At 51.6% G+C, this 27327-nt stretch overlaps 1 protein-coding gene across 3 annotated transcripts in view; it reads right to left on the bottom strand.

Annotated features, from left to right (window-relative positions):
• ADCK1 (aarF domain containing kinase 1) overlaps positions 1 to 27327 on the bottom strand; it is a 107426-nt gene that overhangs the window by 44137 nt on the left and 35962 nt on the right. For all 3 annotated transcript variants that reach the window (XM_059915801.1, XM_059915800.1, XM_059915802.1), the window contains exon 4: positions 21522 to 21725. In XM_059915801.1, the coding sequence (XP_059771784.1) occupies positions 21522 to 21725 (204 nt within the window). The remainder of the gene's footprint in view (positions 1 to 21521; positions 21726 to 27327) is intronic.

Here is a 27327-nt window from a genome sequence, read left to right as displayed (position 1 = left end):
CTGCGTAACCCAGCCCTGAAAAGACCATCTGGCAAGGTAAGAAGAGGGGACCTCCAATATCGCCATGTAGACCCCGGGGGGTCAGGGGAGGGGACAAGGCATCCAGGTGTGTCTCCGTCTCCCCACGCAATAGCTGCCCTGCCTCAAGGTGGGAGCAGCCCCATCTCCAGCTTCCCACTCAGAACAATTTATTATAATAAAAATCGTAATGACAATAATAGCTCAAGGACACCTAGAACCTGTTTTCCATGGAATCTGTGTTCTTTCTGGGGTTCTAAAAGATCAAAGTGTTGGTTCTGCAGAGCTATTAGCTATTGCTACTGCCAAGCTGGGCCAACAGCAGAACTTGAGGCCCTTCTCAACAAGGGTCCTCCCCAGAAATTACAAAACAGCATTCCTGTCTAAGTTCTTGCAAGGAGGCTGGCACGATGCTAAACTCTTACCAGTTTGCTGAAGAGCCTCCAGGTACAGGATAATCATCTACCTGGCTCTGCCAAGGGCATCACAGGTCAGACCAAGCTTCTTTTCTCCTGCAGGATGGTGACAAGTAGCTGACAGAAAGAGAAGCAAGAAGCCAGGAGCAGCCCACCCTAGGATGGCCATGGGCATGCTCCCTGGGAATGCCCACCTGCTGGCCAGGACAGGCGGATCTGAGAGGCAGCAAGGCATAGTGATTCCAGTGCAAGCTCTGGGGCAAACTGCCCCGACTCAAATTCTGGCTCCAAGGTGCATCAGCTTCGGCAGTGACACAATCCCTCTGTACCTCAGCTTCCTCATCTGTAAAATGGGAATTTGGGTACCTACCTCATAGAGTTGTATGAAACAACATACATAAAGGGTCTAGAATAGAGCCTACAGAAGGCCCCCAATAATTGTAGCAGGAGTAGTGGGTGCCCCACCTGATGCCTCCATGAAGAGGACAGAGTGGTCTAATGAAAAGAGCACTGGATAAGGAGGCTCTCAGGTCTGTTCTGTCAATGAGTAAAAGCCACCATCCTCTTTTACCCAAAGACTCCTAACTGGTCTGCCCACTCACGTTCCTTTCTGTGCCAAGCCATCTTCCCCATACAGCTAAGGTGAGTTTTCCAAACATAAGCTGATCATGTCACTTCTTGCTTCAACTACTTCACCAGCTTCCCAGGGCCAAAATCCTTAGGACAACCCACAGGGTCTGATCCTGCCTACATGTCCTGCCCCTTCTCCTCCCTCTGCCCTCCCCAAGCTCCATCTGCCCTGAAGAGATGGCCTCTTTTGACCACCAGCACGCTCCCTCACTGCCCAGGGCCTTTGCACGTGCCATCCCCTCTGCCTAGAAGGAATGAATAGGAATTCTTCATCGAGGGAATTCCTACCCATCCTTCAAATCACAGCTCAACTGTCACCTCCTCAGGGAAGCCTCCCTGTGTACATTCTCAGAGTTCATTGCCTTTCTCAAGAGCAATTACACAACTGCACTTTTGCCTCAATTTATATTTGCTTCATCTCCCTCCTTCCTTCTAGATGATAGACTTCTGTTTTTGCTCAGCATTGCATCCAAGGCACCTGGCACACAGTTGGTGCCCAATATGTATTTCCTAGTGAATGAATGGATGTGAGGTTTGATTTCCCCATCCTCTTCCTGGTGAGGGGTCTCCAGGCCTTCCAGCTGATCCAGGAGAGCTAAAACACCTCCCGGAAGTGGCTACAGTTCCCTCAAGGTGGCTGGGCACTTCGAGAGCTGTGGGTAGAGGGACTCTATGGAAATGTTGTGATAATAATGATTAATAAAAAGCAGATAAACACCCAGTGTGGCCAGCCAGCCCGGGAAGCCATCCATTAGATCTGTCATTCATTAGAGGTGGGGGAGGGCACAGTCCAATCAGATCTTCTCAGTTTAAGCAAACCTTCTGTAAATTGTAGGCTGCAGGCACTGACATTTGATAAATTATTCTTCATAACCCACCATTGGCTGTCATAAATCTAATCTTTCAACATTTCCCATCTTAATAACTTGTCCAGCTGCACAGGGTGACAGGTCTATGTCTCTGCCTGTGACAGAGATCTCTGCGGTAAAGAGACCAGAGATCCTAGGCAGTGCTGTATGAAGTTGAGGACTCCCACAGCCTGGGCCCCACCAGGGCAGGCATCACCTGGGTGATCAGAGTACAGAGATGATGAGCTGTCCGTGGGGCTGCAGAGCGCCCGGGGAGTCCAGTGCTCACACCCCATCCCAGGGTCCAGAGACAGGTGGCCAGGAGCTCAGACCCAAGAACCGGGCAGGCTGAGCTCTACACCCTCCACTGCATGCCTGCCCATGTGAGGACTCACCACTTCTTCCCTGAACTTGAACTTGGTTGGAATAAGGGATGTCAGGATATCTTTGTTCTGCAGGCACTGAATGCTCAACCATGGGTAATTCCTTGTATTTGCATAATATCTTGCTCTTATGTAATTCTCAACCCTCTCTTGAGGTTAAGGTAGAGGAGATACAATCACCCCCATTGTACAGAGTAGAATATATTCCCTAAAGGTCATTCGTTTATTCATCCAACAAATGCTTATTGAGTGACTACTATGTGCAGGGCCCTGTGCTGGTCAGTGGGGACTCAGTGGGGAGTGAGTCCAAATTGGGTATGGCCACCAGCCTCTGGAGTTACTACAGGAACGTGAAGTCCAACAGGGAGACAGGAATTAATCACGAAATCACAAAGAAAGATAAATGTCCAGCTCTGATAAGTGCATGAAGAGAGAGGTAGCTGGTACCATAAGAGCCTGTGTTCAGAGGATTAAACCCAGGCTGGGAGAACTTCTTGGAGGAGGAGACAAAGAACTGAGCTCTGAAGGATGAGGAACCAGTTAACTAGTTAACTAGCTGAAGAAAGGAAAGAGGAGCCTTCCAGGCAGAGGGGACAGCCTGTGTGAACCCTGAATAAGGGGAATAAGTTATGGAGACAGCAGAGAGCCAGAGAGAAGATGACCACCAACTCCCAACCTGGAATCCAGGCCCACTTGGGCTCCCCGGGTCTCCCCCTGGTTGGCGAGGAGGGTCCTCATCCACAGCTCATGCCCACGGCGGAGAAAGCCTGGCCATAGTGACTTGCATTCATACTTCTAAAACCAGATGGGCTCACCCTCACAAAACCCCAAAGGCCTTCTCCCAACAACCTTCAGATGTTCCTACATCCAAAAATATAGGAAGGCAAAAACTAAAGCCTAAGCATTCTTTGCTTATAGTGGCACCATTTGCTGTCAGGACAGACTTCCTTAGCCTTTGAGAGGTGGCAAAATGCCACATGGCAAATGAGCCCAAGCTATGTTCCTATGCCTCAGAGCCCCAAACAAGAAGGTTCGCGTACCAAAGCCCTTGCGATCTTTCTATAACACCTGAGCGTGTTCCATCCAATAAGAAGTTTCCCAGATTTACTTTGCATGTGACAGCAGCAGTGCCCAGGAAACTTAGAGGGAGGTAACCCCAGACTTGCTGGATCTACGGGGAAGATAAAGCTCACATTTGGGGGAAACCACGCACACTCCGGGCTAACCCTATCTGCCAACATATAGCCAAGTGGCCTTGGGCAAACTGCTTAGCTGCACTAACGTTCTGCAAATGGGAGTGATAATAATACCCATTGGTAGGGGAGTTCTAAAGGTTAAAGGATATTATGCATCTAGAGAGGGGGCCAGGAAACTATAGCCCATGGGCCAAACTAGGCCACTGCCTGCTTTTCTGTAGCCCACAAGCAAAGAATACTTTTTTACATTTTTAAGAGAGAAAAATCAAAATGATAATATTTTGTGACATGTGAAAATTACATGAAATTCAATTTCCATGACCATGAATAAAGTTTTATTGGGACACAGCATGCCCATTCATTACTTACTGTCTATGGCCACTCTCATCCTGCAACGGCAGAATTAAGTAGTTGCAACAGAGAGTGTGTGGCCTGCAAAACCTAAAATATTTACCATCTGGCCCTGTGGTAGGCAGAAAAATGGCCCCCTAAAGATGTCCATATCCCAATCCCCAAAGGTGTGATGAAGGTAAGACTCTTGAGATGCGGAGAGTATCCTGAATTCCCATGTAGGCCAAACGGAACCACAAGCGTCCTTATAAAAGGGAGGTAGGAGGGTCAGCGTCAGAGCAGAGGTATGACAACAGAAACAGAGGTGAAAGGACAAGAGAGAGAGAAAAATTTTAAGAAGCTATGCTGATGGCTTTGAAGATGGAGGAAGGGGCCACAAGCAAAGGAATGCAGGCGGCCTCTAGAAGCTGGCAAAGGCAAAGAGATTCTCCCACAGAGCCTCCAGAAGGAACGCAGCAGCCAGCACCTGAATTTCAGGGCTTCTGACCCACAGGACAATAAGATAATGAACGTGTATTGTTTTAAGCCACTAAATTTGTGGTAATTCGTTACAGCAGCAATAGGAACCTAAAACAGGCCCTGAGATAGAGCATTAGTGTAACACTCTCAGTACAAGTCGGTTTTTATTGTTTTGCTGCATTTCCCAGGACAAGAGGCAGGGCTAGAAAGCTGGGGAATGTGACAAGGGGCTGCCCTGGCAGTGGGGGGAGCACAGGTCAAGTGCAAACCCTGAGATGTGGAAACAGGAAGGGCACATAGCTGCTCCCAGTTCTGCTGTGCCAGGTGACACACCTAGAGCCAGTCCTGTCCTCACCCGCGTCCCAGGGCAAGGCGTCCTCTGCCCCCCCAGCTGCCGCCTACATGTCATTCCTTCCCAGCCCCCAGGCCAAAACAGCATCTTCCCCTCTTCCCAAGGAGCTTCAGTCCTCACGCAGAACTACCTGTCATCGGCTCACACACCAAAGATGGGAGGAGCAGTGGGGGCCCATGAGAGACCCCTCATCACAATGCTGATGACATAGTTAATTTGCAGAAGCTGTTCCAGCTGTTCAAGTAACAGCTTCTCCTTCTACAAAATCCGTTACACACACACACACACACACGGCCCTGGAGCTCACGTCAGATCAGGGTACTTTTTTAATATCTGGAAACCAGGAACCCAGTGCTGGATCCCAGTCTCTCAATGCTGAACCCCAAATTACTCAGACCCATGTGGACTCTCCGGCCTTCTCTGACCACTAAGGAGAGAGGGGGCCACTGTGCAAACCCTAGCCCTGTAGAAAGACCCTTCCCCAAACTGCTTGCAGGCTGACCTGCTAACACACCCTCCTCACCATCCCCTCCAGTGCTGTGGTCAGAACCCCAGGAGGCCACTGTGGCACCTCCCTCTCCCTGGCCCCTCCCCATGTGATTCATCCTTGGGCCCTGTTGATTCAGCCTCCAAAGCACGTCTGTCCACGCCTCATCCAAGTCACCATCACCTCTTGCCTGGACGACCACAGGAGCCTTGTAACTGGTCGCCCAGTTCCACCCTGATCCCCTGCAAGTCTGCAGGCTGGGCCGCGCCGTCCTCTGCAGGGAGCCGGTCAGTGCCAACCTCGGCTCCCCCGAATGGGCCCAGCACCTCTCCAGCCTCACCTTCCAGGGTGTCTCTCTGTCCAGCCACTACCACCCCTTTTCTGCCCCCAGACAGATCCACTGTCTTCCCCACCCTGAGGCCGCTGCATTCTCTGCTCTCTGTGCTGCCTCCCCTTCCCCTAATTACCCTCTGGCCTCAGCTTAATCCTCACGTCCTCAGAAAGGCCACCCAGCCCCACACTCAGAGCACTCCTCCTCTCTCGTGGCATTTATCACAAGTGTCGTTAGATTTTCATTTTCCTGATCGCTTGTTTAGCATCTGCCATCCCCACAACTGGATCACAAGCACCCTGACGGCAGCTTGTTCACGCACACAACCCCCGGCGCCCGCACGGCAGAGCTCAGTACGCATCTGCTGAGCCAATAAATGAAGCAGCAAAATATTGGTGACGTCCTGGAAGGGAGGTGGAGGGTCCACACACGGGAGCCCCAGCCTGTGGCGCAGCCGCACCAGCCAGGCCCAGAGGTACAGGCTCCCTGATCTGGCTCAGATTCAGACGCCTCCCTGAGATCCTCAGCCCTGCCTCTGCCCGTCAGCTCATGCCACTCCACCTGCCCAAAGGCCCTCTCCAGGCCTTTCTGCTCGTTCTCCTTTTACAGCACTGAAGTCCCACTCAGGTTTCTCCTCCCTCAGAGAGTGTCCTGATTCACCCCTCCCTAAGACCCTATTCACTGATTCCAAGAACACCTGAAAACTGTAGCCCAAACTTCAGAGAACTTTCTCTCAGCCTGTCTTAACCTCTCATTAAGTTACATCTACTGAAGTCCCACTCAGGTTTCTCCTCCTTCAGAGAGTGTCCTAATTCACCCCTCCCTAAGACCCTATTCACTGATTCCAAGAACACCTGAAAAGTGTGGCCCAAACTTCAGAGAACTTTCTCTCATCCTGTCTTAACCTCTCATTAAGTTACATCTACAGCTCATTCTGTACCTAAAATACAAGCTCCTCCGGGATGTCAGAGTTGTATGATGTCAATAACTCAAGGAGAGCAGCCCACACAGTACCTTTCTCTGACTCTGCCCTGCTTGTACTGCTGTGGAAAGTGTTCTGTCCTCCGAATAAGGGGGTCTAACCCCACCTCTGCCACCAACCAGCAGCGTGACCTTAGGGAAGTTGCCTCACCTTTTCTGGGTCTTAATTCCTCACTTGTAAAAGGAGGTGTCAGGGGACTTGATCCTTGATCGCCCTCCCACTTCTGTGATCCTGTGACACTTACCTTCCATCCAACGCTCCCCTAATTGTTCCCCAGCCCATCCCACCCTCTACACAGGCACCCATGCACCCATGCACACGACATCCGGTTCTCCACCTGGAGTCAGCTTACCCTCTCTGGTCTCACACACACACACACACACACACACACACACACACACACACACACGGAGTCACCTCCAAAGTGGCACAGGCCAGGCCCCCAAGAGGTTCTCCTTGAAGCTGGGCCCCCCTACGGCAGAAATCACCAAGGGAGCCTGGCCTGGGACATGGGCTTGTTCCTAAAGCTCCATGAATAAAGAAGCAGGCACAGCTGGCCTATTCATAATCAGCATAAAAAATTGATTAGCCCTTTCCAGATTAAACATTATTGTTTCAACGATGAACATAAATCAGGCGGACGTGGAGGGCTTGCCTCCCTCTGCTGCCAAGGAGCAGCATCAGGTAGACGGCGAGCGGGGGCAGTGGGGGGAGAGGGGGGCCCCTCCCTGCAGAAGTCCGTGGGGGAGCAGCCCACTCCCCCATCGCCAGCCCCTGCCTGCACACACACAGGGGGAGCACCTTGTCCAGAGGTGAGATGGAGAGGAGAGCCTGATGACCTCCCTGCAGGCTCCTTAGAGCACCTCCTCAGCTACCATCGGATTGGCTCTCGAGGCAACATAGGCCCAGGGCCAGCCCAGGGCTGAAGGCAAGAGGGCAGACTGGGGTGATGTCAGAGGAAAGAGCAGGGCCCTCAGAGGCAGACTGGGTCCCACAGGCCCATCAGCGTGGCCTTGAACCAGCCCCTCGCCTCCATGAAGGGTGTGGGTCTCTGGAGTCAGACAACACTAAGGTTCAGTTCCCAGCTGAGCCACTGTCCTGCTGTGTGATACTGAGTAAGTTACTTAGCGTCTCTGAATCTCAGTTTCTACATCTGGAAAAAGTGGGGAAAGGGATACCTACCTCGCTGAGCTGTTGTGAGGACTAAATGAGACCTTGTGTTTGAAAACGCCTAACACATGCTAGGGAAGGAGAAAACACTTAATAAACACTCAGTTCCTTGACCTGCCAGGCTCCCCATCTGCCTGTCCCGCCTCCCACTCAGGAATGCTGGGAGAATCCATCAAATGCCAGAAATATGAAACCTTGTGAAAAGCACAGCGTTCCTTACAGAGAACAAGGGAACACAGTGGTTAGGAGCTTGGGTTCTGCAGTCAGCCCTGGCTTTTGCTCCTGACTCTGCCTGGTACTCTCTGTGTGACCTCAAGCGTGTGACTCGACCTCTCTGGTCTTGGTTTGCTCCTCTGTAAAATGGGAATAATAATAGTACTTCCCCTCATAGGGCAGCTGTGAGGATTATAGGAGATGATGCCTGCAAAGTTTGCCAGTGTCCCCCCATTCCCTCAGGTCTTTCCTCCTTCTCTGGCCTGATTTGCAATTCTCTGTATTTGCATCTGTGCCTGAGGACTCCTCCTCCAAAGCCGCAGGAATTAACAGCCCTCTGGGGCAGTCATCGCTCAGGAAGTTAGAAAGCTGGTGTATAAACACCCTACCTTCTCCCTTGGCTGTTGGGTGGGATGATTCTAAGGTGACTGTTTAGCACCGTTTCCCAGTCTCCCCACAGCATTAACCTTCATTCACCCACTGTGGCAGCTGGTTTAAGAGCACACAGCCACCGGCTGACTTCTCTTCCCTGGACCACGTTCCCACTTCCTACTGGAAGACCCTGAGCTTCCCACAAAACCACTTGCACTGGAACCCTTTTCTTGGAGTCATCTTCTGGGAACCCCCAGCTAGGATGAGCACCTCTCACGCCATAAGCACTGGGCCAAGGTTGGCAATTACGTCCCCTGTAGGATGCGGCAGAACCTGGGACTCCTCCAGAGCATCGCTTCTCCACCCGCCATCACCAGTAAAGACAACTGCTTGGCTCACATGGAGACAGAAACCACTGCGAGCACATCCAGCCGGCCCACACCACCAACCCCAGCCCTGAGGGTTGCAAGTGGAAACCCACCCCTTCTCCCTGGGAAGGGGAGGAAAGGCCACAATTTCGTTCAAGGAGAAGATGAGGACCCTGCAGTCCCTCCAGCAGTCCCAGAGGGCATGGGGTCAGCTGTCCGGCCAGCTCCTTCAAGAGCAGTGACCGTGGCATTCATCCTCTGGCTTGTAGCCTCCTGACTCACTGCCCAGCTTGGGACATTTGCTCGGAGCTCCAGGGGGATGGCGAGAGGAGAAACTGGCCAAGCCCCAGGAGACAGCTACAAAAGGCTCTGTAGGGAGAGTTCACCTCTGCCAGATGTGGATGATGGAAAGAGCCCCTTCCCACAGCTCCTGCCTTGGGCCCCTCCATCCATCCTGCAACGTTGGCTAACTCTGCCCGAAATGTCTTTTTCCATCAGTCACGGGAGCTTGCACACACGTACGCATGCACGCACACACACACACACAATTAGCTGATTTGACTTAACATTACTTCCTGGGGCCTGGGGCCACCCCCTAAAGCCTACACATCAAGGCCCAACACTTATGTCCATTCTAACGCCCTCCGGGAACCAGTCCCTCAGGGCTAGCAGCTGGAATGCAGGAGGGGCAAGGCCTTAGGCAACAGAGTTCAAAGCCTGGCTCTGCTTCCTTCAGCTATGTGACTGTGGCTGTTACTTAACCTCTCAGGGTCTCTGCTTCCTCATATGGAAAATTGGAACGGCAAAATCTATCACACTTGCAGAATTATTGTTAAGGGTTGGAAACAATATCTGTAAAACATCCTGCCAATGTGTACTACATAGCAAGTACCAAATAAAAAGAAACTCACTTTATCATCCGCTGACATGAACATCTCCGGTTCTGTTGGCCTTACGCACCTTTATGCCTTCTTCTGCCTTGCTGCTTCCCACCCGACCCCAACTCTAAACCCTGGGGTTTAAATGAGGGGGGTAATTATCTTACAGGCCCCACCTCCTCCGACCACAGTGATTGGTCCGTATGGAACAGACAACTGTATTTGCTAATTAGGGCTACCACACCAAATTACCACTAACTGGAGGGGCTTAAAACAATGGAAATTTATTGTCTCACAGTTCTAAAAGCTCAGCTCATCTGCAGTCAAGGTGTTGGCAGGCCTGCGTTCCCTCTGAAGGTTCTAAGGGAGAATGCTTCCTTGAATCTTCTTAGATTCTGCTGGCTGCCAGCAATCTTCAGAGTTCCTCAGTTTATAGTTACATCACTCAAATCTCTGCTTCCATTGTCACATGGTCTTCTTATAAGGACATCAGTCATTGGGGACCACCCTAATCCAGTGTAAACTCATCTTAAGTTGCCTAATTACATCTGCAAAAACCTTATTTCAGTCTCAGGTTCCAGATAGACATGAATTGGGGGGAAGAAGGGGGACACTTTATTTTATAAAATGAAACCAGAGTGGTAGGGGGAATTCCTCCTGGGGCCACAGCTGGAAAGAGGTGAGGCTGAGAGCTACCGGTGCCAGGTGGTCATGGAGGGAACATGAATGAAGCTGACCTGCAGGAAGAAGTGGAGAGACAGAGAGAAGAGTCCGGGAAGAGCTCCCCAAAGGCTCAACTCCACCCCAAGCCTTCCTAAGATGTGGTTACATTAGACAAGATGCCTTTTTGCTTCAGCTAGATCAAGTTGGGGTTCTGATCCTCACAACCACAGAAGACCCAATGCACCCATCTGCTATGGGTTGATTTGTGTCCTCTGAATATGCAGGTGTTAAAGTCCTAAACCCCAGTACTTAGAACATGAACTTATTTGGAAACAGTGTCCTTGCAGGTGTAATTAGTTAAGATGAGGTCATGCTGGCATAAGGGGGACCCCTAATCCAACATGACCGCGTTTATGAAAAGGGGAAATTCAGACACAGAGATAGACACACGCGCGCACACACACACACGTGCACACACACACAGGGAGAACGCCAGGTGAGAGCGAAGGCAGAGATCAGGGTGATGCTTCTACAAGCCAAGGAACACCAAAGATTGGCTTCCAAACACCAGAAGTGAGGGGAGAGGCAGGGAACAGATTCTCCCCGACAGCCCTCAGGTGAACCATCCCTGCTGACACCTGGATCTTGGACTTCCAGCCATCAGAACTACAAGACAATAGAGTTCTGCTGTATAAGTCACCCAATTTGTGGTACTTTGTTACAACAGCCCTCGCAAACTAATACACCCCAACAAAGTTCCATGTCATTCCAACCCCACTGGTCTGCTCTCCGCACAAAACAAGCTGTGGTCAGCCCTTGCCACCACACTGCCCAGCCTCATGTGCTATCGTACTTTCCCTCCTTAAATCTTACTCATCCTCTAAGGGCCAGCTCAAGGCCCACCTCCTACAAGAACCCCCTTCTGAACTTCCCCCAAACCTTTCCTTCATCAGCCCCACAGGTGAGGCCTTAATTGTTCTCTAATTACTCCCTCTGTGTATTGTTTTGTCTGCCTGGCTTTGGGGGGGGAGGGGGGAGGGGGGAGGGGGGAGGGAGAGACGTGGCTTTGACATTTTCTGTATCCACCACAGCGTTGGCACAGAGGTAAGAACCTATCAGCTGCTCAACAAACCTGTATTTTCTGAGTGAGCAAAGCAGCAAGTGGTCACCCCAACCTTCCTGAGTCAGTGAGTGGGACCACCATGAGCTGAGGCCCTTTCTTTCTCCACAGAACAGCCCAGACACAGCAGCTAAGCAGAGGGTTTGGGCACCACCCTGCAGGACAGATCCCAGAGAAGGGGAGCACCCCAGGCGTGGCCTGTGGGCCAAAGGTGAACTGGTAAGCTCATGCGTATAATCTCCCCAAACCACAGACAAGGACTGATAGAAGGATACGAAGAAGAGAATCCATCCCTTTGAGGGATGAACTTAGGAACATACAGCTTCCTGAAAGTCCACAAGAAACTACAAGGTCCCAAGTAGGGTGGAAGCTACCTGAGGCCCTGTGGGTTTCATTGAGAGCAAGACCGGCCTCATTTCCTGTGCGGGGCCTCTCCTTCTGGGCACTAAGCTTCCAGCCCTGAACAGAACAGTCCAGGAGCACTGGCCCTGGACCAGGAGTCATGAGACCGAGGTTCTAGTTCTGCTTCTACTACTAAGCAGCTGTACCACCCTGGGCAAGTTACTTGCCCTCTCTGAGCCTCAGTTCCCTCACCTGTGAAAAACTGGGGTTGAACAGATGATTTCTAAACCCTTACAATGCATGAGTTAGTGACGCTCTTGGATAACTTGTGTCTAAAGCAACTGTCGCTGGACAATGAGGGCTGAACAAGAAGATCCAGTGTTTGTCAAACCCCAGGAAGATCCAAGTACCAGGTGAGGTGCTGGATATAATCTGAGGGTCCCGTCTTATTGCTTCAGTTCTTCCTCACAACCTTGTACACGACAACCACAGCTAACAGCTACTGGGCTTCACCATACGCTGCGCACTGCATTTTAGATGGGTTAATCTTTCAATCCTCATCACAGCCCTATTAATACAAAGGTTTTATTACCACTCTTGTTTACAGATGAGGAAACTAGGGCTCAGAAAGAACTAATGATACAATTAGAATATGGTAGCATTTGGGATTTGTGCAAGGCCCTCTGAATTCAGAGCGTATTTTATTAAACTTCATGCCATGCTGCCTCAGAAATGATCCTTTTGCTCCTTCTAGAAGCCAGACCCTGACTGAGCCTCAGCCCGTAGTTTATTTTTTTATTTTATTTTATTTTTTTTAAAGACTTTTTTGATGTGGACCATTTTTAAAGTCTTTATTGAGCTTGTTACAATATTGCTTCTGTTTTATGTTTTGGTTTTTTGGCCCCCAGGCATGTGGGATCTTAGGTCTCTGACCAGGGATGGAACCTGCACCCCCTGCATTGGAAGGCGAAGTCTTAATCACTGGACCGCCAGGGAAGGCCCTCAGCCCGTAGTTTAGATAGCCCCAGACGCACCCTCGCACAGCCCTCCACAGGCTCAGATGGGAACGTCCCAGGGAACAAGGGGGCCAGTACCGAGCCAGGGGCGGAGCTGGCCACCCCAAGGACCCCAGGCCCTCCAACCCCACACCACGACGTCCTACGCTGGATGGAGTGTCTCAGCGCGTGTTATAATCCATTATTAAGCATCTTTTGTGTGCCGAGCACTGGACAGAGCTCTGAGGAAACCCCAAGATGAGTGGGAAGAGACCTGCCATCCTGAGAACATAAACTGAGCTCTGAGATGACCAGACGACCAGGCTGAAGTGAGAGGACAGCCCTGTTCAAGGGGACGGGCATCTGAAGTAGTTCTACAAGTCAACCCAACCACATTACTAACACCTACTATGCACAGAGCCCACACGAGACCTCATAGGGGACTCAAGACGGAAAAGCAACCGATCCTAACGCAACAAAGAACTGCATAAGAGCTGCAACGGGGGACGTGCAAAGGAGCCATTAATCCTGACCGGGAGTACATGAGGAGGCCCAGGGGGACCACTTCACCAGACACTGTACCTCAGTTTCCTATCTGTAAAATAAGGAATAATAGTATCCATCTCAGAGGGTTCTAGTGAGAAGTGAGGTGATCCATGTGAAAGCTTTAAAGCAATGCCTGATACCTGGCAGGCATTCACTGTGTGCGTGTGTGTGTGTGTGCGTGTGCGTGTGTCTGTGTGCGTGTGTGTGTGTGCGTGTGTCTGTGTGCGTGTGTGTGTATGCGTGTGTGTGTGTGTGTGCGCACGCGCGTATGTGTGTGTGTGAGCGCACGCAGTGGTGTTTATCATCCTTTATCAAAGGATGATAAAGAGCCTGAGAAATAAAGGAGGGACATGAGAGGACAGGCCTGAGGTACAAACGCAGGTTGATGGGGGAACCCTGTGCAGCCAGGGGGCAGCTGCGGGAAGAGTGGAGAGGCCAGCGGGGCTGCAAAGAAAGCAGGGGGCGGGGGCAGCGCTTGAGTTGCACTCCGGGGGCCTCCATTCCACAGGCGTGAGAGGGACGTGGCCCAGGCTGGGTAAGGTTCACCCAGGAGCTACAGAAGAATCGGACGGTAGGCGCCCCAGAGACCGGCATGGGCGCCCGCCCACCCCAGAGGAGGAGGCCTGGAGAGGGGTGTAGGGCCTGAGGTGGAGCCCGGCCAGGAGGTCTGGGGAGGAAGGGCCAGTGTGGCTGCCTCAGTCTCTCGGCCAGTGACTAATGGCACGCCATCCGTCCCGGCTGACAGGAATGCTTCCCGCCAGCCGTCTCCCACTCGTTAAATTACCATTTTATGGCCCAAATCTCTCTCTCATAATTGATAAAAATCTCCTTTTGATGTTCAGCATTATTGGGGGCAAAATGTTTTTCTATTCTTCATTATGTTTTTAATATAAATGTATTTTTTATTGAGAGCTGCTGGGAAGGCTGGATGAGCCCAGGTCGGGAGGGAGGGTCAGCTCCCCCCGCCCGTCCCCCCCACCCCATCCCCTCCACATTCCAGCTCCTTCTGTTCCATTCCCAGAACGCTCACACGGTAGCCTTGGGGAGGAGGGGGTGCTGTCTGGGGAGACAAAGAAACCAGACGCCAGAAGAAGACCGAAAGAAGCAATTCTACAGACAGCTGAAGCCCTCAGGGTGGTCCTCAGCTGCAGGCCAGTGGAGCAGCCCAGGGGTGGTAAAGGGTGAGCTGACCTTGGCCCGGCCCCTGCCAGTGTGTGCGAGAACAGGGCAGGAGCCCCAGAGGGCAGGGACCCCCGGGGGCGGGCATGGTACCTGGCACGGAGGAGTGCTCCATAAATATGTGTGAACAAATAAGAGACGGAGAGGGAGAAGTTGGATCGGCATTGGAGAGAAGGCGGCAAGGAACATGAGAGCACGGAGGCATGTGTCATCAGGGAGGAAAGTATTCTGCCAGCCGCGGGCCCCCAGGTGGAATCAGCCCCGGGGGCAGGAAGGGCTCCTCTTACCTCTGTCCTAAGCGCTTCTCTAGCCCTAGTCCAGCCCAGGGCATGTTCGTCCCTGCGCACATCCCATACCCACCTCCTCCAGGACAAGGGAAGTTGAGTCCAGCTGCCTTCCTGCAAGTGAGGAGGGCACGGTGGGTCCTGGACACAGCACAGCCGCCAACTCATGGCCCTGGGCACCCGTGGCTCCACCTCATTCGTGGAATCAGACCAAGAGTACACAGCAGGTGCTGCTGATGGGCCTCAGGAAACTGCCCGCTGAGCTGCCAGCAGCCCCCTAGGGGCGGGTCTGTTGGGAGGGTGGTGCTCAAGAAGCCCAGGAGACAGGCTCCAAGGCAGCCTGTGTGAGGTTTCTAACAGTGGGAGGGAAGGGGCTGGCCACTAGACGGAATGCTGGGTACCAATCAGGAAGGGGAAGAGAAAGGCCGATTCTTCTAGCAAAATAGTATCTGGGACCATACCTTGTATCAGAAAACCTGGTTAAAGACCCAACTCCACCATTTAAAGTCTCTCAGAACCTTGGTTCCTGGCACATATGAAGCATCCAGCACAACGGAGAAACAATAGCTAACCTTTGCTGGTCATCTGCTCTGTGCCAGGCATGCTCTAAATGCTCCACATTCATTAATTCATTTAATCCCTGCAGCAAGCCTATGAGGCAGGTACTGTTATTATCCCCATTTTACTGATGAGGACACTGAGGGACAGAGAAGATACGTAACATGCCCAAGGTCACAAAGCCAGTAAACCAACAGGCAGTCTGGCTCCTGCCCACCTCAGAGGCTCAAGAAGAAGCTCAAGGGCCGTGTGAAAGCAGGACCCAGGGTACAAACGTGCAAGCCGAGCCAAGGGCCGTGTGGGGAACTATGAGGGTTAATTTTACATGTCAACTTGGCTGGGCCACAGTGCCCAGAAATCTGGTCAAACATTATTCTGATGTTTCTGTAAGGGTGTTTTGGGATGAGATATATATTTAAATTAGTAGACTCTGAGTAAAGCAGACTGCCCTCCTTAATATGGGTGGGCCTCATCCAATCAGTTGAAGGCCAGAATCGAACAAGACTGACCTCCCCAAGCAAGAGAAAATTCTGCCAGCAGATGCACATCAGCTCTTCTTGGGTCTCCAGCCCGATGGCCCACCCTGAGGACTTTTGACTTGCCAGCCTCCATAACTGCATAAGCCAATTCCTTAAAATCAATCAATCAATCACGATTTATTTATTAGATAAAAGAACACACATGTATCCTACTGGTTCTGTTTCTCTGGCGAATCCTGACTAATAGACGAATAAAAATCCAGCCCTGGTAGAGCGGTCACCGCCTGGAGGAAGGGATGCCCAGCTCAGGCACCTTTTCCTAGTTCTCACAAAGTTCTCTGCGTGCCAGCAGAAGTCCTGTGTGCAGGCATGCAGAAATGATATGGCTCAGCCCAGAGCCGGTCATCACTCTCCAAGCCTACGGTTCCCTCCCGCAGCCCCGAGGCCTCCACCCAAGCCTCTGTTCCAGTCTCTGCACGGCCCCCACCCAGTGGTCCCACACCAGGAACCCCTTGCCCAGGCCAGGAGTTCCTGCCTCACCTCCCCGCCTTCTGCTTTTGCCTCCGCTGGTCCTCACGTCAACAGTGCCTTCTCTCTGCCACCCCCACCAAGCTTGAGAGATGAACGATGTTCTTGGGAGCAGAGCTTCTTTATCTCTTTTTCTGAACTCTGCTTACAACTTAAACATCGCCCTCCACCCGTACCTGTAGGTTTGTATGAAACAATGACGGGTGCATTTTCCCATCTGAAGCACAGTGGTTCTCTTCTGCATTCTCATAGCAACTCTGGTCAGACGGCCCATCAAAACACTGAGCCCTCGTCCCTGGGAGCTATGGGGAGTTACAAAACAAGGTCAAGTCTAGATCCCCACCCTGTGGGAGCTCAGGGGTAAAAGACGGATGAAACATCTTTCGGAGCCCAGAAGCCAAACCCCAGCACCCCAATACCAGCACAAGCATTGCCCCTAACAAAGGTATTTCTGTGCTGTGCTCCAGCCCCTAACCTCATTTCCTTTGGTTTTTCATAGAACTTAAGGGTTGGAAAGAACATTATCTGATACAACTATGTTCTGGGACAATAAACAAAACTGGATCATTCACTGAAATACACTGTAAGGAGATTGGACTTGTCTGCATGTGCTGGGGAGGTGGGGAGAGATATGTGTGTGTGTTTATGACCAAAGATAACTGTCCCATTGCAGCTGAGGGTTCTGTCATCTCTTCCGAAGTCCCACTGTAACCCCTACCCCCAAGCTCTCTGCACACCTCAAACCTCCCGCCTCCACCTTCCCCACCTGTAAAAGATGACCTCATCTCCCATGTTACTAAGAAAATTCGGCTCCACTCTGTCCTTCTTTGCTCAGGCCCCTCTCCAAGTCCTCCTCTCCTCCAGGCTCACATTATGAAAAGAACATTCAAAGGCCCCTCTCAGTGTAACCTCAGCCCCAACTTTGCAACCTCGGCTCCACTGGCCACCAGCTTGAACCCCATATACTAGTCAACAAGATTATTCCCCGTGCACTCTCTGTACTCTATGCTTTCCACTGCCTGCATCTTTGGCACATCTCATTAATCCGTAATCCCCTCCTCCAACCTCCACCTCCTCCAATCCCACCCATCTTTGAGATCCTGGGTCAGATGTCACCTGCTTCAGAAAGCTTCTATCCACCCAAATATAATATCTATCTCTCTCTCTCCCTCTCTCCGTCTCTCTCTGTCTCTCTCTCTCTCGCAGGCACTTACATGGCCAGGTATTACAGTGATGAGTGTACCTCTTGATGACCCCAGACTACAGGGGCCAGAATGAGGTCTTACGCATTTTGGCTGCAGCCACAGCTTCCAGCTCTGTGCCTTTCTCACTAAAGTCAAGCTGCTTAGACAACAAAGAGAAAGAAGAAATGGAAAAATGAAGGAAAACGTGTTGAACCATAGAACTGCATGCTGTTGGAGCCTGCAGGGGGCCTTAGAGGACTCCTACTCCAAACGAGGAAGCCGTAAGGATAGGCTGGTGGTCAGTGTGAAGAACCCTGCCAGGTCCTCCAACACACAGCCGAGAGCTCCTTGGGACCAGGATGGTCAACAGTCTTGTACCTTAGGCTTGTGTCTGCCCCATTCAGGGTCAGAGGTGTCAGCCCAGGCTCCCTTCACAGCATGGACCATGCCCAGGAGTAGAAATCATCTGAATCTCAGCCAGCTGCTAGGGCTCCCCTCTGTGAGGAAGGACCGAGTCTTCAACACCCCTCCCTGACTCTCGAGCTCAGGCGCCATCTGCTGGTCGAGATCAGCACTGCACCTGGACCTACAGCCCCAAGGGCAGTCAGGAGACCAAGGTTGAGACCATCCCCAATCCACTCCAGATCCAAGTCACTTTGGGGGCAGCAGAAATGACCCCACCTCCTAGAGTTATGACTTCTGACTGATTCCCAGGACCTGTCCTTCAGGACTTAAGCCTAACATTCAAAAGAAAAAGAAAAAAGTAAGTTTCTTTGTGGTAATAATAGTAGAAACTTCCAAGGCACAGATACACGGACACATAGAAAAGCGATTTACAGAGGATTTCTGCCAGACAGAAGCTCTGTTACATAAGAGACAGAGCACTGGCCAGAAGATCAGGAGATCTGAGGTCTTGTCCCACCCCTCACATGCCGTTCCCTTAGCTACCTGGTCCCCCCGACTCCCTATCTAGGCCAATCCCTATGCCAGGCTGGTACCCCTTCACTTGTCCTCACCTCTGCACTGACGGCACTGGCTGCTGTCCAGGGATGTGGACTGATCCAGAACCAGGTGTAAATCATGGGATCCAGAAGAGCTGCCACCTCACTGTCATCCCCCATGCTGGGGATACCCCTCAGGGCCAGCCCTATCTGCCTGGAACAGGGATCAGTCTGAGGGTGTTAGTGACCCGCCAAGGCCTCTGCTGATGGGAGGGGCGCCCAAGAGCAGAGAGGGAACCAAGCAGTGCAAGCTGGAACGCACCGGCCTCGAGCTCCTCTGGCCACCTCTCCCCACTCTTCAGTCTGAGATCTAGGGGCAGCTATGCAGTCTTTGAGCTCCAGGTAACCTCAGAGCCCACACAAGGACTCAGACCTAGAAAGAAGGTGGTGATGCATGGCAGACTCGGCTTCCTTTCACCACTCTCCTGGAACCAGGGACCGAATGGAGGGGCCCAGGGCAGGCGTGGGGCCCAGGATCAGTGGGGCTGGCTCAAACATCTTCCTGGGGGGAGGGCTGCTCCCCGAGAGGTGTCACAGGAGGGGCCGGAGGAGGAGGGAAGTGCAGAGTGAGTGACTTTCCCCGCCCTCACAGCCCCACACCCACCTACCCTGCTTCCCACACGTCTCCCTTCCCCTCCCTCCACCCACAGGCTGAGAAAGTGTGTCACCGGGAACAAATGCCATCTTCCCGGGAAGGAGGAGGAGGAAGGGGTGAGGGAAGACTTTGACTGTGCGCCTGTGGTGCCGGGTAAGAAACCAGAGGTCTCTGAGCTTCCCAGCTGTGAGGGGCGCGCCCTCTGAGCCACGACCTTGGCATGAGCCTCCTTTTCTCAGAGGGCTCGAGTCAAGCTGTGGGTCAGAAGCCACAGGCCACCACGCTCAGGAGGACTTGGCCGGGGGGCCTAGAGAAGAGACCCGAAAGATGCAGGCAGCATCCTCCAACCCCAGACATGCCAGCTGGGCGGGCACACCATGACTGCTGACACCCCCAGCTTCCCATCGCGCTTCACCCTGGCTCGGAGGAAGCCACTGCCCTGCTCTTGCCTCCCCCTCCAGCTCTCCAGAGACGAGTCGGCCTCCAAGGGTTAATCTGCTGCCTTCCCTCCCTTGCCTCCGCCCCCCCATTGAGCTGCCACGTGCTAGCAATGATGCACTTCACACTGTTATTACAGTGATCTATTTAGTTTTAATTTGGGGGTGCACCTCATGCTGTAGGAAGCAGGAGGCCAACAGTCTTGGCAAGAAGCAAAGGCACACACGGCTGTGCCATGCCAATCTCGTCCCCTCTGCCTGCGGCCCCTGCGTCCTAACCCCGCTCTTCCCAGCCTGTGGTCTGCTCCTGACACCAGCCCTAAATCTTCACTCAATCTTCCCCCCGTCCCCTTGGAGGAGATGTTCCTCTTCAGTAGGAAGGGAATCCACAGAGGTTTCTATGCTCACCTCCTGCGTGACCCAGACCCCCCCCCCCCCAGAGAGTGAGTTAATGAGGCCAGCCCAGGCCAGGCCATCACTGAGGAGTGGTTCACCTTTGGCTGGATGCCGGGCACAAGATAGCAGCTCTACAGAAAGGCACCAACAGCCAGGGCCAGCTCCGCGCAGACCAGAGAACATGGAACATGGTCTTTATGAACCTCTGCCCCTACTCTCTGCCTAGTCCGCAGTAGCCTAAGGAAATTGTCACTTATCAGCCATTGGTTCATTAAACAAACACTGGTGCCCACGATATACCACATCCTATTCTGGAACTGCACACAGGATTAAAAGGACCATGATGGTCTTCATCCCCAGACTTTACAACTTACAGTGAAACCAACTAGACACAACTAACCAAACTACGAGAGGCACAAGCAGAAGAAGCAAAGGTGTGCAGAGGGTCAGAGAAGATTTCACAGGAGAGCTGGGATTTGGCCGGGACACACAGCACCTAGCACAGTGCCCAGCATTTGGTAGACAGATGGACGAATGGCCTAGAAACACAAGGAATCACATGACAGGGAGAGAATGGGGTAAAGAGATTCCAGGCAGACAGAGACCATGGCAACTTGCAAGTGGATGGGGTAGACCTTGAAAGTCCTGCTAAAGATTTTATTTGGGGAAACTGGGAGGCACTAAAGGTAATAAAATAATCTCAGGAAAGGCATCAGCTGATCTAGGCTTGACTTTAAGATTATTTTGCTCAGAAAAGTTCTAGATCCAAAGGATTCTCTCTCTAAGAGGAGAATTTCAAATATAGTAATAGGTGAAGAGAGAAAAGTTTTTTTTTATTATTAGCGTTCTCTGGGGTACCATGAAATTATAGCACATAATTTGTAAGGCTGGGCCTGATCGGCCAATCAGCGCCCTGCAGACAGCTGCTCCAATCCCTCCCCATGCCCAGAATCAAGATGAGCAGAACAGGTCAGCAAGGATCCACACCACTGTGGCAATCTGGGTTCCACACATCCTGCAGGTCACTGGCATGAGTCCAAAGGAGTGTGACCAGGGCTGTGTATGGAAGGGCCCTCAGCCCCTTTCTCTGTTGCTCCAGGGGGTGGATGAAGATCAGGAAAGTTTGAGGAGGCAGGTCTAGCCCTTAGGAGGAAGCATGTATAACAGTTAGAGATGAGTGATAATAGAATGGACCACCTTAGGCAGCAGGTAAGAGAATAAGCTTCCTGTCACTGGAGGTAATCAAGCAGTGGCCCAGAGACGTTCTGGAAAAGTCATAGCATTGAATGATTAGGACAGCTCACTGTTAGAGCAGTGCACTGGAATCACTTACTAACCGTCCCCTTGGATGCTTTAGCTGATCACTCTAAGTCTCCATCCCTCATCTGCAAAATGGGGTTAATGATGGTACCTACCTCATAGGTTTGCCCTGAGGACTAAGTGAGATAACATGTGGGAAACAGCGCAGCTGTGAGCGCGCAGTAAACCCTCAATAATTGATAGGTATTATTAAATTCAACCATATGAATCATATTAAGTTACAGGTCAAAAACAGTCAAATATCAACGATTTCGTATGGTCCAACTAATATTTTACACCGAGGGCCACTCAGGTTCCTTCTGACCTCTCTGCTTTCACACTGAAAGTTTCTGCGAAGCGTAGTTCCACGCCACTGGTGGAGCCCCAGGGCCTGGGGCCAAGCAGCGAGAACTCTGCGGGGGCCTTTTCGGAAGCCCACCCCCCCCGGCAGAGGTGGGTACCTCTTTGCCCAGGTCCTCTCGGATGACCTGGCGGACCTCCTGCATGCTGCTCTGCGGGGCCTGGCTGTGCAGCACCTTCAGCGTGCGGGTGTACTCCTCCGGCAGCAGGTAGTCCAGAGCCCCCAGGTGCTGGCCCACCTTGATGAACGTGCCCCGGTTGGCACAGCAGAGCTCGCAAAGGCGCCTGGCAGAGCGAAGGTGCACCTGCAGGAAGACAGGCGGGGCCGGAGAGATGTGAGTGCTCACCGTCCAGTGGATGCTCTTCTCTCTTCCTGCCCCCTCTGCTTAGAAACCCTGATTCCACCCCCCCCACCAGTGTACGTACACACACACACACAAACACACACACCGTCATTCACCTTCAGTCTCCTGGTACCCAGAGCAGTCAATTCCAACCTCAAACTGCAGCCAGCCTCCTGACATGGCCCGATGCTTCTGATCGCCTTTCCTTCAAAACTTACCTGGTCCAAGTCCCACTCCCTCAGAAACTAGCGCTTGTCCAAGGCTTTCAACCAATTCTAATCTACTTATGATTCATTCAAGGATGCATTGAGTTCACGCATTTGCCACCCACCCCTCAGCCATACTAATAATACTATCTGTTTGTTTGGAGGTCTACAATTTTTAAACATGGTCACATTCATGATTTTTTTAATCCTTACAACAATTTAGGGAGGCAAGTATGGGTATCTTTAAGGATAAGAAACTCAGATGTTTTGCTTATCAAGAAATAGCTAACAAATGTCAAAGGAAGGTCTAGAAAACACTTCAAACCTAGAGCTCTTTAACGCAGCAAACTTTTAGCAGGGGTCTCCTGTTAACTGAAGGAAGACTTTACAGGGAGCATCAGGCACACGGGGTAGGCAGCCGGGCAGGCTGTGCAGGACAAGCCGGCCTTAACTTGCAGCCTGATGCCCACCTATCCTTCCAGAGCGGGAGGTGGCCCCCATCCGCCCCCAGGCTACACATCCCCAGTCATCACCCCAGCTCAGCTGAGGGTCTTGGAATTTTGAGGGTCCTGCCTTCCTGGAGCTACAGTTCCTGAAGCAGGATGAAGCCATGGGCACACACAAAAGACACGGGAGCCCAGTGCCCTGTGGGAACCTGGTACCCTCTTCCACCCATAAGTCAACCGGGAGAGTGAATATCTAGGATGGACTTACACTCTCTTAAGTGCTATGAAGGATGCTGACACAATTAAGTGTGTGCTGGAGGCAATAAACCACATGAAGAGATAAATAACCGTTGGCAACAAAGATGGAAGAAACGTTCAAAGATCCTACATAGTTAGTTGCTGAGTGAACCATACAGAAAACCGTTACCTTAGGAACTGAGAAGAGAACACTGCGGCCCTGAACACCCTGGTCCCAGCAGCCAGGGAGCCATCTCTCCACTCCCTCTACAGCAGAGGGATGCCCCACACTCCGGGCACTCGCGAGCTGTCCTTAGGCCCTCGAGGGCTCTGCTGGGCACCTCTGCATCCCGCCCCAACCCACTACTGGGGAAGCCTACGTCCCCATGACTCTACCCCCCTGAACAGAGCGCTCCAGCCTCAGTGCGGGCACCTGGTCCAAACTAGGCCACGGAGAGTCTTTCCTCCCTGACAGGAGGGTGCAGAGAGAAGGGAATTGACTCTAAGAATTAAGGCGGGGCGGGTGTGGGGAGAGAACACATCTCCCTAGATGAGTAAAAGGCCCATGGGGGCAGCAGGGGGGGCGGACTGGGAACTGAGCTGGCCGGTGTCAGATGGTAGAAGGTCACTACGGTCCAAGGCCACACTCAAGTTCTGAGGAAGTGAGAAAGAAGGCAAACATGGTCAAATATGGAACTGGGCGTTTCCCCACCCTCCCTGAGTCCAGGCTGTTATGAACAAATGACTCTTTACAGCTCAAATAATCAACCCCAATTCCCACCCTGCCGAATAAGAGGCAGCCAGAAAGTCATCCACAGTCCATTTGTCCTAAGGTACAGTGTGACGGGAACCCAGGTCCCACCAGAGGCTCCCGGTGAGGCTGCCCTGGCACCCAGCTCCCCCAAGGAGGCATGCTCAGCCCTCACGCCAAGGCCACTGCAGGGTCAAGGCCAAGGACTGGGAGGCGGGGGGAGGACACACCCCACTGTCTCTGCCCCTCCCAGGAAAGACATCAACCACTGTGTATTCACTGGGGGCTGACTGAGTCCCACGCCCTCCACCTCGTGGGGAGATGTGACAGAGCCACTCACGCACAGAGAATGACACGTGGCAGTGGGATCACACTGAGGACCATGGAGCTCACAGATGGGAGAAACAAGAGGGCTGGAATTAGAGAGGCTTGGCTCCTGGGGAGAAGCGGGGTGTGTGCAGCTCAGGAACACAGGGCCTCTCAGCCGCAAATTCACCCTTCTTTGCTGTGCGCTGTGATACTGGTACTAGACCCTGTGTCATTTCTCCTTTGTCAGATGGGTCGCTGTTAGGCTTTGTCAACAGGGGGCTCTGGGGGACACTGCAAGGCCACAGCACAAGGAGGCTCCCTTATTGTCCCCGTGCACTGTTTTCAGCTCATCAGCCAGTGGGTCAGTGGCTTGGGGGTGACCACTTTGGTGGCCCTCACGGACCAGCCCACCCTCTGTAAATTTCTCCACTGCCTGATGGACCCCTCCTGTGGACCAACTCAGGCCCCATACCTTCCAGCAAGGGTTCTGACCACCCAGCAGGCGGCTCCTACACACCAGCTCCAGGTCGCACCCTCCTACAAATTTCTCTGCCACCCGGCAGGCTGTTCCCATGGACCGTGCCCGCCACCACGTCTCATCACCAGGGCAGCCCAGCATCCCAGCCTTGCAGGTGGGAGGCCCCCAGCTGAGTCTTTAGCTCTATTCTTGTTCACCACCCCCTCAGCCCTAGAGGGAGCAGGTGCTTTATGCATTTACTACTTCTGCACCTTTAGAATCTTCTTTTACTCCTTTTAGGAGTTAACTACCTTCTCCTAGTGAATAAGTCTTTATATTTAAATTACAGGTATGACTAGTTCCTGGCTGATACATAGGATTAGCCCCTGAAATTGAACCTGAAAAGATTAGAATAAAAAAAGGAGGGCATTTCAGATCGAGAGAACAACATAACAACATGTATCTGTGTGTGTGTGTGTGTGTGTGTGTGTGTGTGTGTGTGTGTGTGTGTGTGTGATGCTGAAGACCTGCTCCACCATTTTCTTTAGACTGGATTCACATCTGCATTTATCTCTGCTGCTGGCAGCCCTCAGAAAGCATTAGCCTCACCCTAACAAGCCCTCCTACCAAGGAGCAGAGCCAGGGCTCTGTTGCCCCTCACTTGTGGCCTGAGCCAGTCCTGGGTAGGGTGTCTCTTGGCACAAAGTGATGGTCACCTTCGGGACACCATCTGGGCAATGCAGGGAGCCCTCTCTGGTCATACAAGCCCAGGAAGGCTGGTCTACTGCTGACTCACTGGTTACCTGGCACATCAGCCATTGGGGACAGAGACCATGTGTGTCCCCTGCAGACTCTGTGTACCCCAGGGCAAGCCATGCATGAGCTATAAATGTAGACTGATGACAACCTTGGGTCATACACTCACAAAACCATCATCCATGAAGCTGAATCAGCATCTACTGCAAATGGCACCCACATTTCAACCAAAGAAGCCCCAAAGTCACCTTCAACCAGCTTCTAATTAAATACACACACGCGCACACACAGAGTCACATGGGGGTGAGGGACACTGCCACTAACCAAAAAGTGTAAATGTTTTTTTAAAGCCAAAAGACACAAATGTTGAATAACAGAGCAGGCACTCTGGTCTCCAGCATCCCTTTCTAGCTCCAGCTCCTACAGCTCCACCATCCTTTGGGATCAGAAGGCAGGTCCCACTCAGAATTTCAAGAAATTACTGGCTTAGTGCAAACTCCCTCTGTCAGCATTGACGTCCTGCTTGCTGGTACCTGGGGTGGAGGATTGCCCTTCCCCCAGCTCACTGAGCATCCTTGCTTCTGGGATCTGTAAGTAATAATAAATCTTGTGACTCTACTTCCTCTGTGCGGGTGTATTTAAACTGTACCTTCAATCAAAACAACCCACTGCGTTTCACGTCCCCAGTGGAAGCTTGGATGCTGAGGGAGCTACCAGCCAACCCCACGTAGGAGGCTTGTGCCCCTCATTCATCAGGTCATAAACTACATAGTCTTAATACACCAGCTCTTGCTTCTCAACACATGTCACTGCCCTAACACTGCCCACCCATTTGCTCACTGGACCCGAGGCCTGCCCTTACCCAGCACCTGGTTTCACGAGCTTGTTGGGTATGTCACTGTCGCGTGTCCTCACTGCAGAGTCCCCACACTCCCCCTTCCGTTCCTGCCAAAACACGGCAGGAACAGCTGGCACAGTCTCTCTGCCCCTCCTCCAACTTTGTTTTCACTCCCAGCTCAGTAACTTGCCTTATGATTATCTCATTACCAATAACCTTGTTGTAATGAGCTTTCATCTGCCTCATATTAATTAAAAGCATTGTCATTAGCCAGCTTGGGTTGGGGTTGGGGAGGCGGGCAGTGAAGAGCTAATAAGATCAACTCAGTACTGATTAATTATTGATTGGGAGGGATGGAGCAAAGGCCCAAGGAGAGCAATCCTTTACTCGTGTCTAAATCCCCAAGAGTAGGGATCTCGAGCCCCAAACTTGGCAGAAAGGTACCAAAGCCAGACCGAATCAAAGCGGCTTCCCATCAGAATTGAGCAGTGTCTCTGATGGGATTTCGGGGTGTGATTGTGAGACAGAGACAAAAGAGACAGACGCACATACATACCACGCACATCACAGGAAGAAAGAGACAGTGAAAGACGAGGTCACAGACAGACCCCAAAACAGACAAGCCCCTTGACGGATTCTTCTAATCAAAGATTCAAGACCCAAAGGAAATGCACTGACATGTAAACAGTATTATCTCTGGGCAGTGAGATTAAAAGAGTACTTTTCTTTATAGGTTTTTATGTATTTTTCAAATTTCTTAAAACTAATATGTATTATATCAATAATAGGGAGAATTTTAAAAAATAATCCCTTCTTCAACATCTGCTGGAAATAGAAAAGTCCAGCTGACAAGATTCTCCCATGCAGACTGGACCAGCTTGGTGCAGAATCCAGAATCTCTTCCCCAATTTTCCAGGGTGCTATGATCCACGTGTGTGTTTTTCATCATGAAAATGGAACTGCAACTCCTTCATCCCCAAGAAATCAGGCCAGGACGGTCTCCAAGGTTGCTTTTCTGGATGTCACCCTTTGCTTTAAGCTCTCATTTAAGCAAAAAAGTAAAACTAACTCATCATGTCTTGGGGGAAAAAAAACAAGTTGAAGTTTATAAAAGTCTTGAAGGAGCTTGACCACAAATTTAATCCCACTCCTTGGGAGTGTCCTCTGTCTTTCCTCTGACTACCTGTCAGGTAGATCCTGGTTAAGAGCACAGGGCCAGTATCAGATTGCCACAGTCTATATCCCAACTTCACCACTCAGAATTTGGTGATCTTGGGCAAGTTATGTAACCTCTGTTTACTTTTGACTGCTCATCTATAAAAGAAAGACAATAATAGTACCTACCTCACAGGGCTGCTGTGAAGATTAAATGAGGTGAGGTAATGCATGTACTTCACTTAGCCAGAGCTGGCATTTCTATACTTGTTGTAAGGGTACCTAGAATTTGTTTTAAGGTATGGTAAGACACACAGACATGGAAATGACTATCATAAAGAAAGAAGTTTTTACTCACAATTCCTTACAAGTAGGAGAGTTGGCATGCCACACAAAGCCACACCGGGA

This window comes from Balaenoptera ricei, chromosome 2, assembly GCF_028023285.1.
Source record: "Balaenoptera ricei isolate mBalRic1 chromosome 2, mBalRic1.hap2, whole genome shotgun sequence".
Taxonomy (NCBI): Eukaryota; Metazoa; Chordata; class Mammalia; order Artiodactyla; family Balaenopteridae; genus Balaenoptera; species Balaenoptera ricei.
This window is presented reverse-complemented; position numbering and strand designations above follow the sequence as displayed.